The 14,284-nt window shown below is 44.5% G+C and overlaps 1 protein-coding gene across 1 annotated transcript in view; it reads left to right on the forward strand.

The window, feature by feature from the left end:
• The window catches only part of DMGDH (dimethylglycine dehydrogenase), a 530,714-nt gene that overhangs the window by 449,902 nt on the left and 66,528 nt on the right, over positions 1–14,284 (forward strand). The window contains exon 14 of the mRNA XM_085632255.1: positions 920–979. Within this exon, the coding sequence (XP_085488381.1) occupies positions 920–979 (60 nt within the window). The remainder of the gene's footprint in view (positions 1–919; positions 980–14,284) is intronic.

The following is a 14,284-nucleotide window of genomic DNA, read 5'->3' on the forward strand; positions in this document are numbered from 1 at the left end:
AATCCACTCCATGCTAATCCACTGTAAATCACTCTAATCTACACTGCACCACTGCAGTCTACTCTATACCACTGCACTCTACGCCACTTCACCCTTCTCTGAAACAATCTACTCTGCCACTGAAGTCTACGCCACTGCACTGTATGCCACTCTACAGCACTACAACACTACGCAACTCCCTCTATGCTATTCCATGCCACTTTACTCCACTCTATTTTATGACATTCTACTCCACTCCAACAATCTACTCTGCTGTACGCCACTCTACTCTACAACACTCTGCTCCACACAACACCCTCTATGCCAATCCTCTCTATACCACTCTGACACTCCACTCTGTGACACTCTACTCTACAACACTCTACTCATCTCTGACACTGTGCTCCACTCTACGCCACTCAACTCTACACCCTTCCACTCTACGACACACTACTCCGTCCACAGCACTCCACAACACTGTACGCTACTCCATGACACTCTACTGTACGCCACTCAATGCCACTTCATAACACACTTCTCTGCACCACTTTACGACACGATACTCCACGCCGCTCTCCTTCACCCTACTAACTTTTAGCGATGCTGAAGAGCAGCCTCTCTGGTGTGCAACATTGCAAAAACACATTTGCGAAGCCAGTAGCTCTTGCACAGTCGAGACCTATTGGGTTTGCCAATGCTTGTAGTCAAAAGGTTGTTGCCCGCCTTTACTTTCTTGAGAAGTGCAACAGGTGGTGAAAACGGAGCTCGCGCCTCTTTCCTTGACCTTTCACCTTATTGAGTGAGAGTAGCAGCCACATGCTACAAAGCTGCTGTTAGGTCTGTTTTTTCATAAGTATACCATTGTGATAAAACGATTTTATGCGCCATCGGCATGTTAAATAACTGCTTTGGATTTTAATATTATTAATATTTTTTACAGATGAATTGTGATACCAACCCTTTGGAAGCTGGACTAGGATATTTTATTAAATTAAACAAGGTAAGTGTGAACTGTTTCCTAAATGTTTTCCAGCATGGGAGCTTTTCAGATTCCAAGATTACACTTAGACGGAAACTAGTCCTTAGAAATACTCTTGTGACAGTCTGTTTAATTAATTTGCTGTAGTGCAGCCGCAGCGTATTCCAGTTTGCATTCTTGCATTTCTGTCGCATGCCCCTTATGTATGTATTATCTACATATTATGTGTCCTGGGTTTCTGATATGCTAGGCTTTATATTTTAACATTTACAATTTGTTAGGTATTAGAAAAAAATTTGTAGCAAACCACCTCATTATTAATAAACTTGCCAGTAAAAAGCAACTCGGCGTGTGAACTGTCCTGCTACCGATACTGTAAATTGGAAATATTTTTCACTTTTTGTGGGTGGGAAGAGAGAGGCAGGTCAAGTGGTTGGAGTCCTGGAGTTATAGTGACTGGAAAGTTTTTTTTGCCTGCTAGGTTAATTGTATTTAAGGACCCTTCACGCTGGTACCTCAGGCCTCAATTTCGACACTGGCAGAGGGCTGGAAGAGCCTCTCTTTGCCAAGGTCATGCTGCCTGAAGGTGACACTGCAGACTTTTGTGTCCACATGTGGTCTGACAAAGGGAGAAAAAATATGACAATGCAGATCAGGGAAAGAAAGTGAAGATATTGACGTACAATAAACATGCTAAAAGCGTGAAACAAAACCATAAGAAGTAAACGAAGACACTGAACTGGAAACTGATGAGGGTGAGGAAGTTAAACCAAAGAAGACTGTGAAGAGGTGCTCGCAGTGGGCAGCAGACACTGGCTCCAGCTGAAGGCCTCCTCCATGACCTAGCCAAGTTTTTTCTAATGGAACAATTGTATTGACAGTTGGAGAGTGGAATAGTGTGTACATTATCAACAACTGGTCACAACATGGACGAGCAAGAAGACATTCATTAATCATAATTTAAAAAAACAACAAAAAAGTCCATCAAGGTGTTAATTTTTTTGGTTTTGTCTGGAAGGAGGGAGTAAATCATAGGAAGACGCCAGCTGCCATTTCGGCTGTCATACCACATTTAGAGAACAAATATTGTGCTCCATAAATCTCCCCCAGATATCTCCCTAGCTTGTCTCATCACCCACCCGTGCCCGGATTGGGCCATTGCTACTGGTGCCCTGAGATGCTCTCGGAACCCAATCATGTCTGCCTGCCCCTCTCTAGATGGGGAGGGCAAACACATCTATTCCTTGGGCAAAAGAGTTAGCTCCATGGCTACAGCATTACGCTCTTGACATCTTGATTTGCTATTGCTTAAAGGTATGGAGTGACATCCCCCACTGCTTCTAGATCTCCTTCCAGAACACAAACTGAACACAGCAAAAGCAATGATAAAAGAAGGTGCAAAATCCTCAGCCTCTCATGGGTATCTCCAATATAGGCTTCGGACACATACCAGGAACGTTGATTCTTCTTCGGCAAGGATGACTGTAGAGTACTTAGTTTTGCCTGGACTACAGGGTAAAGTGCTGGATCTGCCCTTTGATAGCCAGTTACTTTTCAGCAAACATGTACATGAGTCACTTCAGGGCATCAAAACGGATATTGACTCACTGTGCTTCTTTCAGGCACTGCAGTTTTATAAAGCTTCCGAATTTTGAAGCACCATGAGAAAACAGTCTTTCAGAGGAGGGCATGCACAAATTGGATTTCCAAACAGACAAAATGGTCAATAACATCAGCCCTTCATTGATCAAGGACATTACACAGATGCACGGTGAACTGGATGAGGGACAACTGCCTCAATCTCAAAGAATGCTTTCCAAGATCTTCAGGTGGCTCCCAGCCAACACAAGGAGGACCGTCACGCAGGCCTAAATCACCTGGAGATCATGGAAAGCATTCTTAGGGTTTGGAAGCAGGCAGATGAGACTGCATAAACCTGTTTTTTTTATAGCTTGCTGTCCAAGATTGTTGCGGGCAAGGTATGTCGGGCGCGGGAAGAACTGAGTTCAGTAGTTCACAGTGCGTCGTTCCATGGATAGATGTTGTTCCCAAAGATGAGGACTTCCGTCCATTTGAGTTTGAGACAGTTGTCCCTCATTCAGTTCTGCATAGGAATCACTGCATGTCTTCTAAAGAGACTACAGACCATACAGAACTCAGCCGCTAGACTCCTCCTCAACCTTCCCAGATGAACCCACATTTGCACAATGTAGAGTGTGTTCCTTGCAAGGCCATGTAGTCCAGCCTACATGAACACACTCTACAGAGGAATCACCGCACATCTTCTAAAGAGACTACAGACAATACAGAACTCAGCCACTAGACTCATCCTCAACCTTCCCAGATGAACCCACATTACATCCCACCTCAAGAAACTATACTGGCTCCCAATCCAGAAGAGATGCCAATTCTTTGACCCACGCATACAAGGCCTTGCACAATGAATAACCAGCATACATCAACAAATACATGACCTTCTAGCAACCGACCAGACACCTACGATCCATCTATCTCTTTCCCGCAGATACCCAGAGGATCTGCTGAGTCAACATGGGAGAACGCTCCTTCTCACATCTGGCTGCCAAAGCTTGGAACGACCTTCCCCTACACCTCAGGGCTGCCTCATCACTACAGCAATTCAGGAAAGAACTCCAACCCTGGGCTCCAGAAATTCAGTAAAGAACTCCAAACCTGGCCTTTCGAATTAACAGAACACCACATAGCAGCCTGCAATTCCAGTGCCTTGAGACCCTCATTGGTGATTTGCCTCACTTTACAAACCCTTGATTGGTTTACATAGACTACAAAACTCCATTGCAAAAGGAGAAGGAGTGTTGTATTCTTTAGATCAAGACTCACAGACTTGGACTACTGGCAACACCCCTTTTCCATCCCGTAGTAGGATAAATATCAGATGTTGCTGTGGAATGGGAGAAGATAACTTCAAACTGATGTGTTGTGGACACACTGTAGAGTTCTTGCAGAAACTGCCATATCGACCGCCAGCTCTTGAGAATCATCATTTGCAGCAGTTGTAACAGGAAATGTTCTAGCTTCTTAAGGAAGCAATAGAAAAGGTGCCCAAAAATTAATGCAGTCTAGGCTTCTGCTCCAGGATTTTGCTGATGAAACAGGCAGAGGTGGCTGTAGATCCATGATAGACTACTGAAAGTTATAAAAGCTCCTGAGCTGACTCTCCTGCAGGATGGTCACCCTACAGCAAGTATATCCAATGTTCATAGAATTCCATGATGCTTACTTTCACAACCCTATTCATCTGTACCACAGGCAATATCTAAGATCAGCCCTATTCAATCTTAAGTCTGCTCCAAAATTCCCAACAAAATGACAAGTGCCAGATGTAGCATACCTGCACACCATGGACTCTCAGGTTTTCCCACATTCAGGCTGCCGAAAGTGGCAGAAGGGTCACTGAACACTTGTCAGCCTCTGCTCCATTCCTGGAGCTCAGCTGAAGCCACATCATCCCTATCATCAGCAACTATCCTAACTTACCTTGAAGGAGGCCCAGACACTTCTCAAAGGACATCCTTCCTATTGGGATTGGATGTGGCCATGCATGATAAAGGACTCGTCTGACCCAACTGCAAGTGACTTTGGTATCCTGACTTTATTTTGGCCTCAGCACACAAGCAATCCTGCATGCGCATTGTAGGCTTTGACCCAAAATTCACATTGAGGTCCAGAGCCTAGCTCTGATGTCATGAAGAGGCGCAAAAACTGTATTAGACTGGGCAGAAGACTACAGTTTGTGCTCTGGACATGCACAATGAATGGTGATGGCAGCGTTTCTTTTTCTTTGATGTTCAGAAGCTGCATTGGCCTTTTTACCTGTTAAAGGATACGAGTGTGATGCCTACAGGGCCACTCAAATAAAGTTCCATGACCAAACCCTGCGATGAAATGCCTGTGTGAATGTCAAGTGCGAGTACATATATAGTGTATAATATCGGGGCTCTATATTGTTTGCAAGCGTGCAACCGTCTTAGCAAAGTATTGTCGGTCAGCAGTTTCTGGGGAGTGCCTGGGTCCTTTATTTTACTTTGACGGGCTCATCCTGAAAGGCTGATAAGAGCCAGGTATAAAGCTTCACACTTATTGTGCACATGCTGTTGGTGCTCCTGCTTGGAGCCAGCATTGTCACTACCTAATGTGAGTGGCCATCACCTTGCAAAAAGAAACTGTCTGTGCTGCAGATGAGAAATTTATAAACAAAACCAGGCCAAACCCATTTCTAAGCTCTGTGGATCCATATCCCATGTATAAATGTGGGTCTCATACTTACCCACTTTGTTCCAGTTTGAACTGTTTCACAGCCTCAGGAGAAGAGTTGCTGTTTAAAAAAACTACTGGTTTCACTGATAGCCTGTCTTCCCTTGATGAAGTGATGTCACCTGTTTTTTGCAAACCTCTTTGGAAGAAGCTGCAAGTCTGCCAGTGGCCCCGGGAGCTGCCTGCCTTCTGAGAGGGAGGAGGAGACAGCCTTGTACCACAGGAGTCTGCTGGTCTGAGGAGCAAAAGCCATCTGCTGAGCCTGGAATGAGGAGCTGCCCAGAGGGAGCAGAGAAAACGTGGGAGAGTGCCTCAAAGAACTTTAAGGTGCCCAGCATCCCTGCTCTCCTGACTGCTGAGTCAAGTCAGAATGAGATGTTGTGCCATACCTTTCTAGTGTGCAGTTCAAATGAAAGCCTGCTTGATTTGGGGAAGTCTGTAGAGAAAGACCTACATATTAGGTGCTCGCTCTAGCTGTTGGACTTGGGCGATAGCCAACATCACCAAACTGGAAGTGAAACACTTAGCTAGCTCGAAGAGCAACAAAGCCGATGCTCTCAGCAGAACTTGGAGTGTTACAATTAGGAGCTTTACCATGTCTAGTTTCAGCAACTGTTCAAATGCTGGTATCATCTTCAGATTTCTTCATTGCCTAGGACAACGCACTAGCAGCAAGGCGACACTCTTTGCAGCTTTACATACGCTTTTCCAGCATTGCCTCTGGCCTTGAGGGCAGTGGTGGCTGGTAGGGAATGGTGGCTGGGGCGGGGAGGGGTAGCGTTTAGGAAACAAAAAAAGATGACTTACCTTGTTGTCGCAGGCAGTCTCTTCTCTGTCCTTACTGTTCTGGCTCCCGGCAGCACCCAGGCTCCCCTAAGCCAATCACAAAGTTGCTGTCATGTTTGGTCTGAGCACCGTGGTTCCCAGCTCAGACAGGGGTGTACAATGCAACCGGTGGAGAACATGAAAAGTGCGCATGACAGTTTGGCTAGCCTGACACAGCTGGCCAAACTGTCATGCGCACTTATGGTGCAGCAGCAGCCACTCCTCCTCCCTCAGGCCCTGTGACAAGCATAGTCCCAACCTGGCTCGCTCATCACAGAAGAAGAAAATGATAACGTAACGTTATTAACGTTGAGTTATTATTCTTTCCTTTTTCTTTTTACACCTAGTGTAGCCGTCCCTGTGGCTGAGACTGTATTAGTACACCCCATTTTTTCATCTCTTGAGCTCACCTCCTTTTAAGTTGAAGGTTCTGCAGGAGCTCCCATACAAGCAATTGGGCCAATTTTGCCACCACAATCTGAAATCTTTGAATCCTCGCTGTGCTTGGTTCTTGATGCCCTAGTGTTTGGTCACCTGGAAATGCAACAAGACTTCAGGGATTTTTTGACGCACGCTTGTGCACTATCCATTTCCAGGACATACAGTGATAAGTGAAAAATACTCTGTCAGGTGTACTAAACTGATGATGACTGGGCAAACTCATCTGATTGTCATATTGATAGCATCTCCTCAAACCGGGCCTCAAGCACACTTCAACGTATCTCCATCTGGCTGCAATTTCCAGATACAGACATTTTTCTGGGCCTTCTTTCTTCTCTCAAATGATTTTATGAAAGGGCTATTTCGAGTTTTCGCTTCGGTTACACGGCCGCCAGTTTCTTGGGAAGTCAGCATTGTTTTCTGACACCTCATGACAACACTATGTAAACCTATTCATTAAAGTTCCTCTCTTGGAAAATGGCTCTGCCTCTAGCCTTGACCTCTTCAGAAAGAGTGAGTGAGCTGCAAGCAGCACCTCTCATGCAACCCTGCTTTCACATCTCAAAAGACAAGGTGGTACTGCATCCAAATCCAGAGCTCATGTCCAAAATACTGTCATACCAGGTTCCACTTCAATGAACCAGCGGTTCTCCGTTCCTTCTTTCCAAATCATACATACAATGCCGAAAAGTCTCTGTGCTCTTTTGATGTATGCTGATGACTTATATTCTACCTTGACAAAGCTAAAAGGTGTAGGACACACTGACCAAATTTCTGTATCCTTTGGTCAGAACGGACCCCCTCTCCCAATGAGGACTGTTGAAATGGCTTTCATCCTGTATCATTCTCCGCCACAAGAAGGCAGAGAGTCTGCTGCTCAGTGGCAGCCTTGTCTTCCAGAGCGCCCTGCATAACATCTGTTGGGCTGCAACCTGGAGGACCATTTACCAACCACTGTTGCCTGGATATGAATGCAGTAGCAGATTTGTCAATGGGGGAAGCAGATCTGTGCAATCTCTTTCGATAAGGTGAGCCTGCTTCCCACTTTTGAAATTTCATGGACTACTTATTATTACCTATTCTAGTTCAAGCATGTGAATCTATTAAAGCTCCAATGCTGGAGAGGCAATAAGCTACTTACCTGTAAGTGCATTTCTCCAGATGGATTTCCTAGGTGCAATGCTACCCACCCTCCTCTTCTGAAAAGAGTCATACTGTTTGATCCCTTTCACTCCTGTACTTTACTTTGAAAATCTGAGCTATGTTGGCTTCAAGGCACTACCTCATTGGCTAAAGGTGGCCTTTATCGGGTATTCCACCAGTCCTAGGAACAATGAACCCTCCCTATTTGGAATTTTCGAGTATTGAGGTTCGCTCGTACCGTTTTTCTTTTGCTTATCATGCATACTTAAAGTCAACACTGTGCCTGGAGTAGCACTAAATGTATAATCATTTCACAGTGCCTCACACTGGGAGACTGGGTATAGCGAGCACACAATTTTCACCACACTTGCCCTTTGGTATTGTGAAAATAGGTGTTTTAAAAAGCATTTATCTTCTTTATGCGCGAGTCAAACACAGCACTTGAAACACACGTATTTCAATGTGGGTATAACGAAAATAAATCAGCGGCCAGTGGCTATTGCTGTCATGGTGAAATATGGCATGAGTTAAATTAGACATAGCTAATTAATCACATTGGGAATAACTTGAGATTTTCATGGCTCCGGTTCACTCAGGTTTGCAGAATCAGTCAATCTTTCTTCGGCAAAAAGCAATGCCATAAAAGATGCATATAAGATGAAAATATATATAAAGTGGAACAATACAAATATTGCATTAAAAAAAACCTGTCTTAAAAACATGAAAAACAATATCCCATAGACCAGAATTTGCGTACAGGCATGTTTTTCGTCATCCTAGATGTGCATCATCACCTCTCTGATTCTAATACATTGTTGAATATACCTGGCCAATGAGACCCATCCAAGATTAGTGCCACGTTCTATTAGAAATGAGACAGATTTCTGTGATCTGAAATTACCATCACAAAATAGTGGAAAACAAATCGAGACCTAGATTATTTATAAGAATTTCAAAATAAAACAAAGTGCATGGCGCATTGAACTGTGTGATTGTGACAAGAACCGGGGGTAATGGCTTGTGCTACAAACCTGTCTCCAGAAAAGTCAACATGACGGGCACCATGTTAAGAGTGAATCTTGGGAGAAGAAATATGTAATGAACGTTTGATGCTTTGGCTTAGTATGGCTCCATTGTACTGGTGGTCAAGAATGCAATACAAGTACACATAGATGATTGTGTTACATCCTTATGCCATTTGGCCTCATTGCATTTGTCCAGAAACAGTTTTCAACATGCTTTTGATGCGGAGGTTCCTGTGATTCAGTTTACAAAAAATATCAGATTTTCCAATCTGTTCAAAACCTTCTTTTATGTATTTGAGCCAAGGTATATGCTGGGCATGCTCCAGGGCCAAACAATCCGCAATTATGTTGCGACTGAGTTTAGTTTAATCTTTAGACAGTATTGTGAGCCAGAGCATAGGTGGCTGTAAATTAAAATGGTCCTTCAGGTAACCAATACCTAGTTCAGAAGGACAGATGAGATTAGGGGTACTTTTGGAATGGAGAGAAGCCTCAATAAAAATTAAGGACCTGATTATGAGTTTGGCGGTATTGTACAGGGCCGCCACGCCGTCGCCCCTCTCCCTCACAACCAAACTCAACCGCCGCTGCCTGCCGACAGATTAAGAGTTTTCTCCTGGTCTTGCGGGTGGTCATTTGGCAGTCCCATGGCAGTGCCCATTAGAAAGCCACTGCAATGGGAGCGCCAAAGTTAGTTCCTGCATGGCCTGGACTATAAATCCATGCCATGCACTAACACAAAGGGCATGCACACAGGGGGGAACACCGTGTGCCCCCTGCATGCATCCCCCTGTAGGGCCCCCTTTGTTTCTCCACCGCCACGCTTTTCATGGTGGGCTTACCGCCATGAAAAGGGTGGATGTGAAGAAACTCGTAATATGCTTTGTGATGCTGCAGCGGCACCACCAGCATATTGCGGTATCACAATGCTGAAACACCGCCGAGGGATCATATATCCCCGGTGGTTGCAGGGGTCCTTTGGCGGTCCAACCGCCAAACTCTTATTAGGGCGGTCAGACAACCAGTGCCCGCACCACCACCGTGGCTATGGCTGTCCATTGGACCACCGTAGTCCTAATCTGGCCCTAATTCTCAATCTGTTGTAGGACATTCTGCTCTGTGTGTCATTAGCTCCGCTCCATAGGTTTAAAGTGGAACACGTTTGCTTATATAAACAGGTAAAATCTCATTTAGAAGTGTTGAGCCCAGCTTGCTGGAGAACCTGAAGACCGCTTCAATTCCGCATTCAAAGGTCTTCCATTTTCAAACCTGAGCCAGAAGGGACTCCTAGGTACTAAAAAGATTTAAACTTCTGTAAAGGAATTATAAGCAGAAAAATGTGTCCTTGTTTTTCCGATATGTATCTGCAGGTTTAAATCCTCCATAAACTGACCAAAAGAGTCAATTAATAGTGGCGCTTGTTTGCGGTTGTTCCTTTTACACTGCATCATCTGCATAGGAGTACAGGCAAAGAGCACGATCCTACCTGTGGCATATCCTAACCCCTCACCCTTAAATAACCTTCCAATTCATAGATCTACAAAGTGAAGATGATGGCCACCAATAGGTAACCCTGACAAACTCCCCTGCTGATCTTGATAGTTTCTGTACATTCAGCTATGCAACCATAACATATAGAACTACTCTGGTCTGTATGTAGATCTATCATAAAGTTAACAGTAGCATGATCAGCGCCTAGGGCCATCTTTTTACCTCATAGTTTCATTTGATTCCCTAGATCAAATGCACTTCGCTTGAGGGGTCCTTGAAGGTCACATCCAATGGACCACCCTTAACAACTGAATATTTTGCTAGCACCAGATATAAATTAAGGCACTGTTCAGTGGTTGCTATGCCCTGGTGAAACCAATTTTGGACATTCAACGAAATACTATTTTCATGAGTCCATATTTTCAATTTCCTATCGGAACGCAGAATCAATAGAGAACTTAGAAGATTTTGATTTATGGTATAATTCCAAAATGTGATTCTCACAATCAAGATGTGAAGAATTTTCCAGTCCTCAATTCTTTTATTGCACATGCAGTAGTTATGCGTTTTGTGAAGAACATTGGTCCCTCCCCAACCCCCTGTAATATTTCCTGGGAAAAATGTAATCATGTCAAACCTGATAAAATGTTCTGGAGTCAAATGCCTGGTGATTACTCAAACGTCAGATTTTGGTGTGGTAAGTGTGGCACCTTCCCCAGCCCTGGAGCATGCAAATAAAGCACACCACATGGGAGATATAGTTAAACACTTATTTCTTCCTCAGCATACACTAGCGCACTGCGCATTATCACATACTCAACATTAACCACAACCTAACACCTCCCCATGTATGACGCAATTCCTGTGCAGAGTCCACTGTTACAAATGAAAGAAAGCTAGGTAGTCCATAAGATGTGGTTCAAGATCTTAGCTTTATTCTTCAAGCAGGATCCACAACAAGTTCATGCTAGGCCCTAATCAGTGTCCAGCAATGCCCCACCAGGAGCAGCCTCCCTGCTGCTCAGCCCATCTCACCAACTCATCTTTGCTTCCACTCAAACACACTCAACATTCCGATGACATCACACAGACTGAGCAGCAAGGCAAGGACAGCAACAGAGAAGATGCATCATTAACTTCCTAGATTATAACACATCCCCCCCTCATCAAATTAGTGAAAATAGGAACAAGCAAGAACAATGTACCTTTATGCAGTTTGTGAAGCTAGGAAAATGCAATAACAATGTACTTTCCTGCAATATATGAAGATAGTAAAATGCAAGAACAATGTACATTTATGCAACAAGGCTAAATAAATAAATTGTGCGATGATAGAAAAACACACCTACTCAAAAACCTATGAGCTACAAGTATAATACTAAGCTTCAAAATATAACCTTGAAAAGGGTAATATTGCACCCCTTGACAGGCAAATCAAGAAGATAAAAAGATAATAAGTTTCTACACGTGCGCTCCTGTGACGCACAGACCAACCATTCTCACCAGGTAACTTATTAAATGGTACAACCAGACATAAGACTGAGAAGGCTCACAATCAGGAGTCTACTAACGTGCATACTGATAACACGCAGACCAACACCTCACACGAGGTAACAACCAACCCAAAGGTAAAACCAGACAGATAAGTCTGAGAAGCCTTAAGAAAGGTCTTCTTATGTGCGCACCCCCCACGCACAGGCCAACACTTCACACAAGTAACCAACACTTGTGGGTAAAACCAGACAAATAAGTCTGAGAAGCCTCATAGTAAGGATCTTCTTACGTGCGCACCCATAACGCACAGACCAACACTTCACACGAAGTAACCCAAAAAAACTCATGGGTAAAACCAGACAGGTAAGTCTGAGTAAGTCTGAGAAGCCTCTTAGTAAGGATCTTCTTACGTGCGCACCCATAACGCACAGACCGACACCCCACACAAGGTAACCACCAAATCATTGGAAAAACCAGACAGGTAAGTCTTAGAAGTCTCAAAGTAAAGAGTCTTCTACCGTGCGCACTCATACACACAGACCAACACCTCGCACAAGGCAAAGTTAATAAAACATACACCAACAAAAGCAGAGACACTATACTCTTCGTCTCCCTTTTATTCCTACAAAAACAAAACAAAGACAACTCCCGTGAGAGAAACAGGGTGTAAGACCTATTAAACCCACAACAAAGAACAGCGGCAGGACTAGGGATAAACTATACTCCCCCTACTGCATACACAAGAGACACAACAGAACTCTCCCTCTTCTATATACCTGCACACAAGGTATGGAAATAGGATTTTGTGAACCAGGATCAAACACATAAAATAAAATAAAAATATATAAATCCATTCCACACATGTTGGCAAAAACAGAAACAAACCAAAGCTCAAAACTCCACACAACAGTCACCCTGTAAATCGACAACTGAGCGACCGCCCCACGAACAGTGACCACCCCACCAGCAATATCTAGTAATATCAAGGAAGTCCCTTGCGCCGGTGAGCGATCACTCACCCGAATTCACGGTCCCAAAAATACTTCCGCGATGTCAGTTCCTCACATCCAACTCTGCACCGGAATGCAACCAAAGCGATCGACTTCACACCAGCAAACAGGAGGATCCTCGATAATTCAACCGTTACTCCAGACACTTCAAAGGAATCAAGGTTGGCAAAAACGTGTTGACACCAATGCACTGACGAAAGACCTGACGTGGTTGGCAACGCAGGAGACAAACACGATCATCCGCCAATCCTGAAATGGCGGCACGTCGGTGACGGCGCGTCGGGTGGCTCACGGCTCGTCGTCGCATGCTGGCTAAGGAACGGGCATCGACAGCACTCACGGAGGAGGATCCATGGCAACCGCTCACTGCGAACAGGTACTTCTGCGCACGCTACTCAGGGCACGAGCGTCGTTTTCAAATCCCAACTTACAGCCACCAAATGAATTTACGCAACGCTCGAAATCAGTCCTTCAAAACACTGTAAAAATGCCTCCTCTGTTCAGTTACAGTCCAAGATCCAACACTCCTCCGTTTTGACACACGCTGGTTCGTTGTATACATACAACACTACTGTATTCAGTTACAAGCCGAATCACTCGTAATTCAAAATTCCTCCATTTAGACACACTCCAGTTGTCTAACTAACGTAAAGGATAACAACTTGAGCCACTCTTCAAAGCGCGATGTGACCCAAACACCGGGGTTCTTACATGTATTACACTCGGTATACAGCTGGAAACAGCTCATGTCATCAAGTCCAAAAAACCGAGTAGAGCTCTTTAAATGAAATGTACCACGATAGGAACAGCCAAAGACTTTTGGAGAATCAGTCCTTCACAGCAACATTAGAAAGAGTATGGTACATCACAGCAGACCAACTTAGAAGAGGCTAGACAGGCAAACAGAAACTGGCACCATCACGTCGTGGGCGACCGTTGACAAGGTCACTGGTGGGGCATTAGGTTACAAATGAAAGAAAGCTAGGTAGTCCATAAGATGTGGTTCAAGATCTTAGCTTTATTCTTCAAGCAGGATCCACAACAAGTTCATGCTAGGCCCTAATCAGTGTCCAGCAATGCCCCACCAGGAGCAGCCTCCCTGCTGCTCAGCCCATCTCACCAACTCATCTTTGCTTCCACTCAAACACACTCAACATTCCGATGACATCACACAGACTGAGCAGCAAGGCAAGGACAGCAACAGAGAAGATGCATCATTAACTTCCTAGATTATAACATCCACCCCAGAACCACGAGGACCCCTGTGCCTATAACATCAATATGCTACATCTCCCCTTTGTTAAATAAAAAGTGGTGAACATTATGAAAATCACATTCCTTCAATCAATTGGCGAGGTGATTGCATTTGATGATAGGACCAGATGATTCGAGATGATGGAGGTCAACCCTGATCGGACACTGCTGGCATAGGCTCAGATGCTGGAGCCAGACTTGCTGGCAGGGCAACTACACACATGGTTTCAGGACTCAAGTGTTGTGGTAGGTGTTTGAAATGCGACATGTCCTGAGTGATGGATTGTTATGTTATGTTATCCGGATTTATAGAGCGCGCAGCTGCCCCAGCAAAGGGGCGTCCCGGCGCT

Source organism: Triturus cristatus, chromosome 2_1 (genome assembly GCF_964204655.1).
Source record: "Triturus cristatus chromosome 2_1, aTriCri1.1, whole genome shotgun sequence".
Taxonomy (NCBI): Eukaryota; Metazoa; Chordata; class Amphibia; order Caudata; family Salamandridae; genus Triturus; species Triturus cristatus.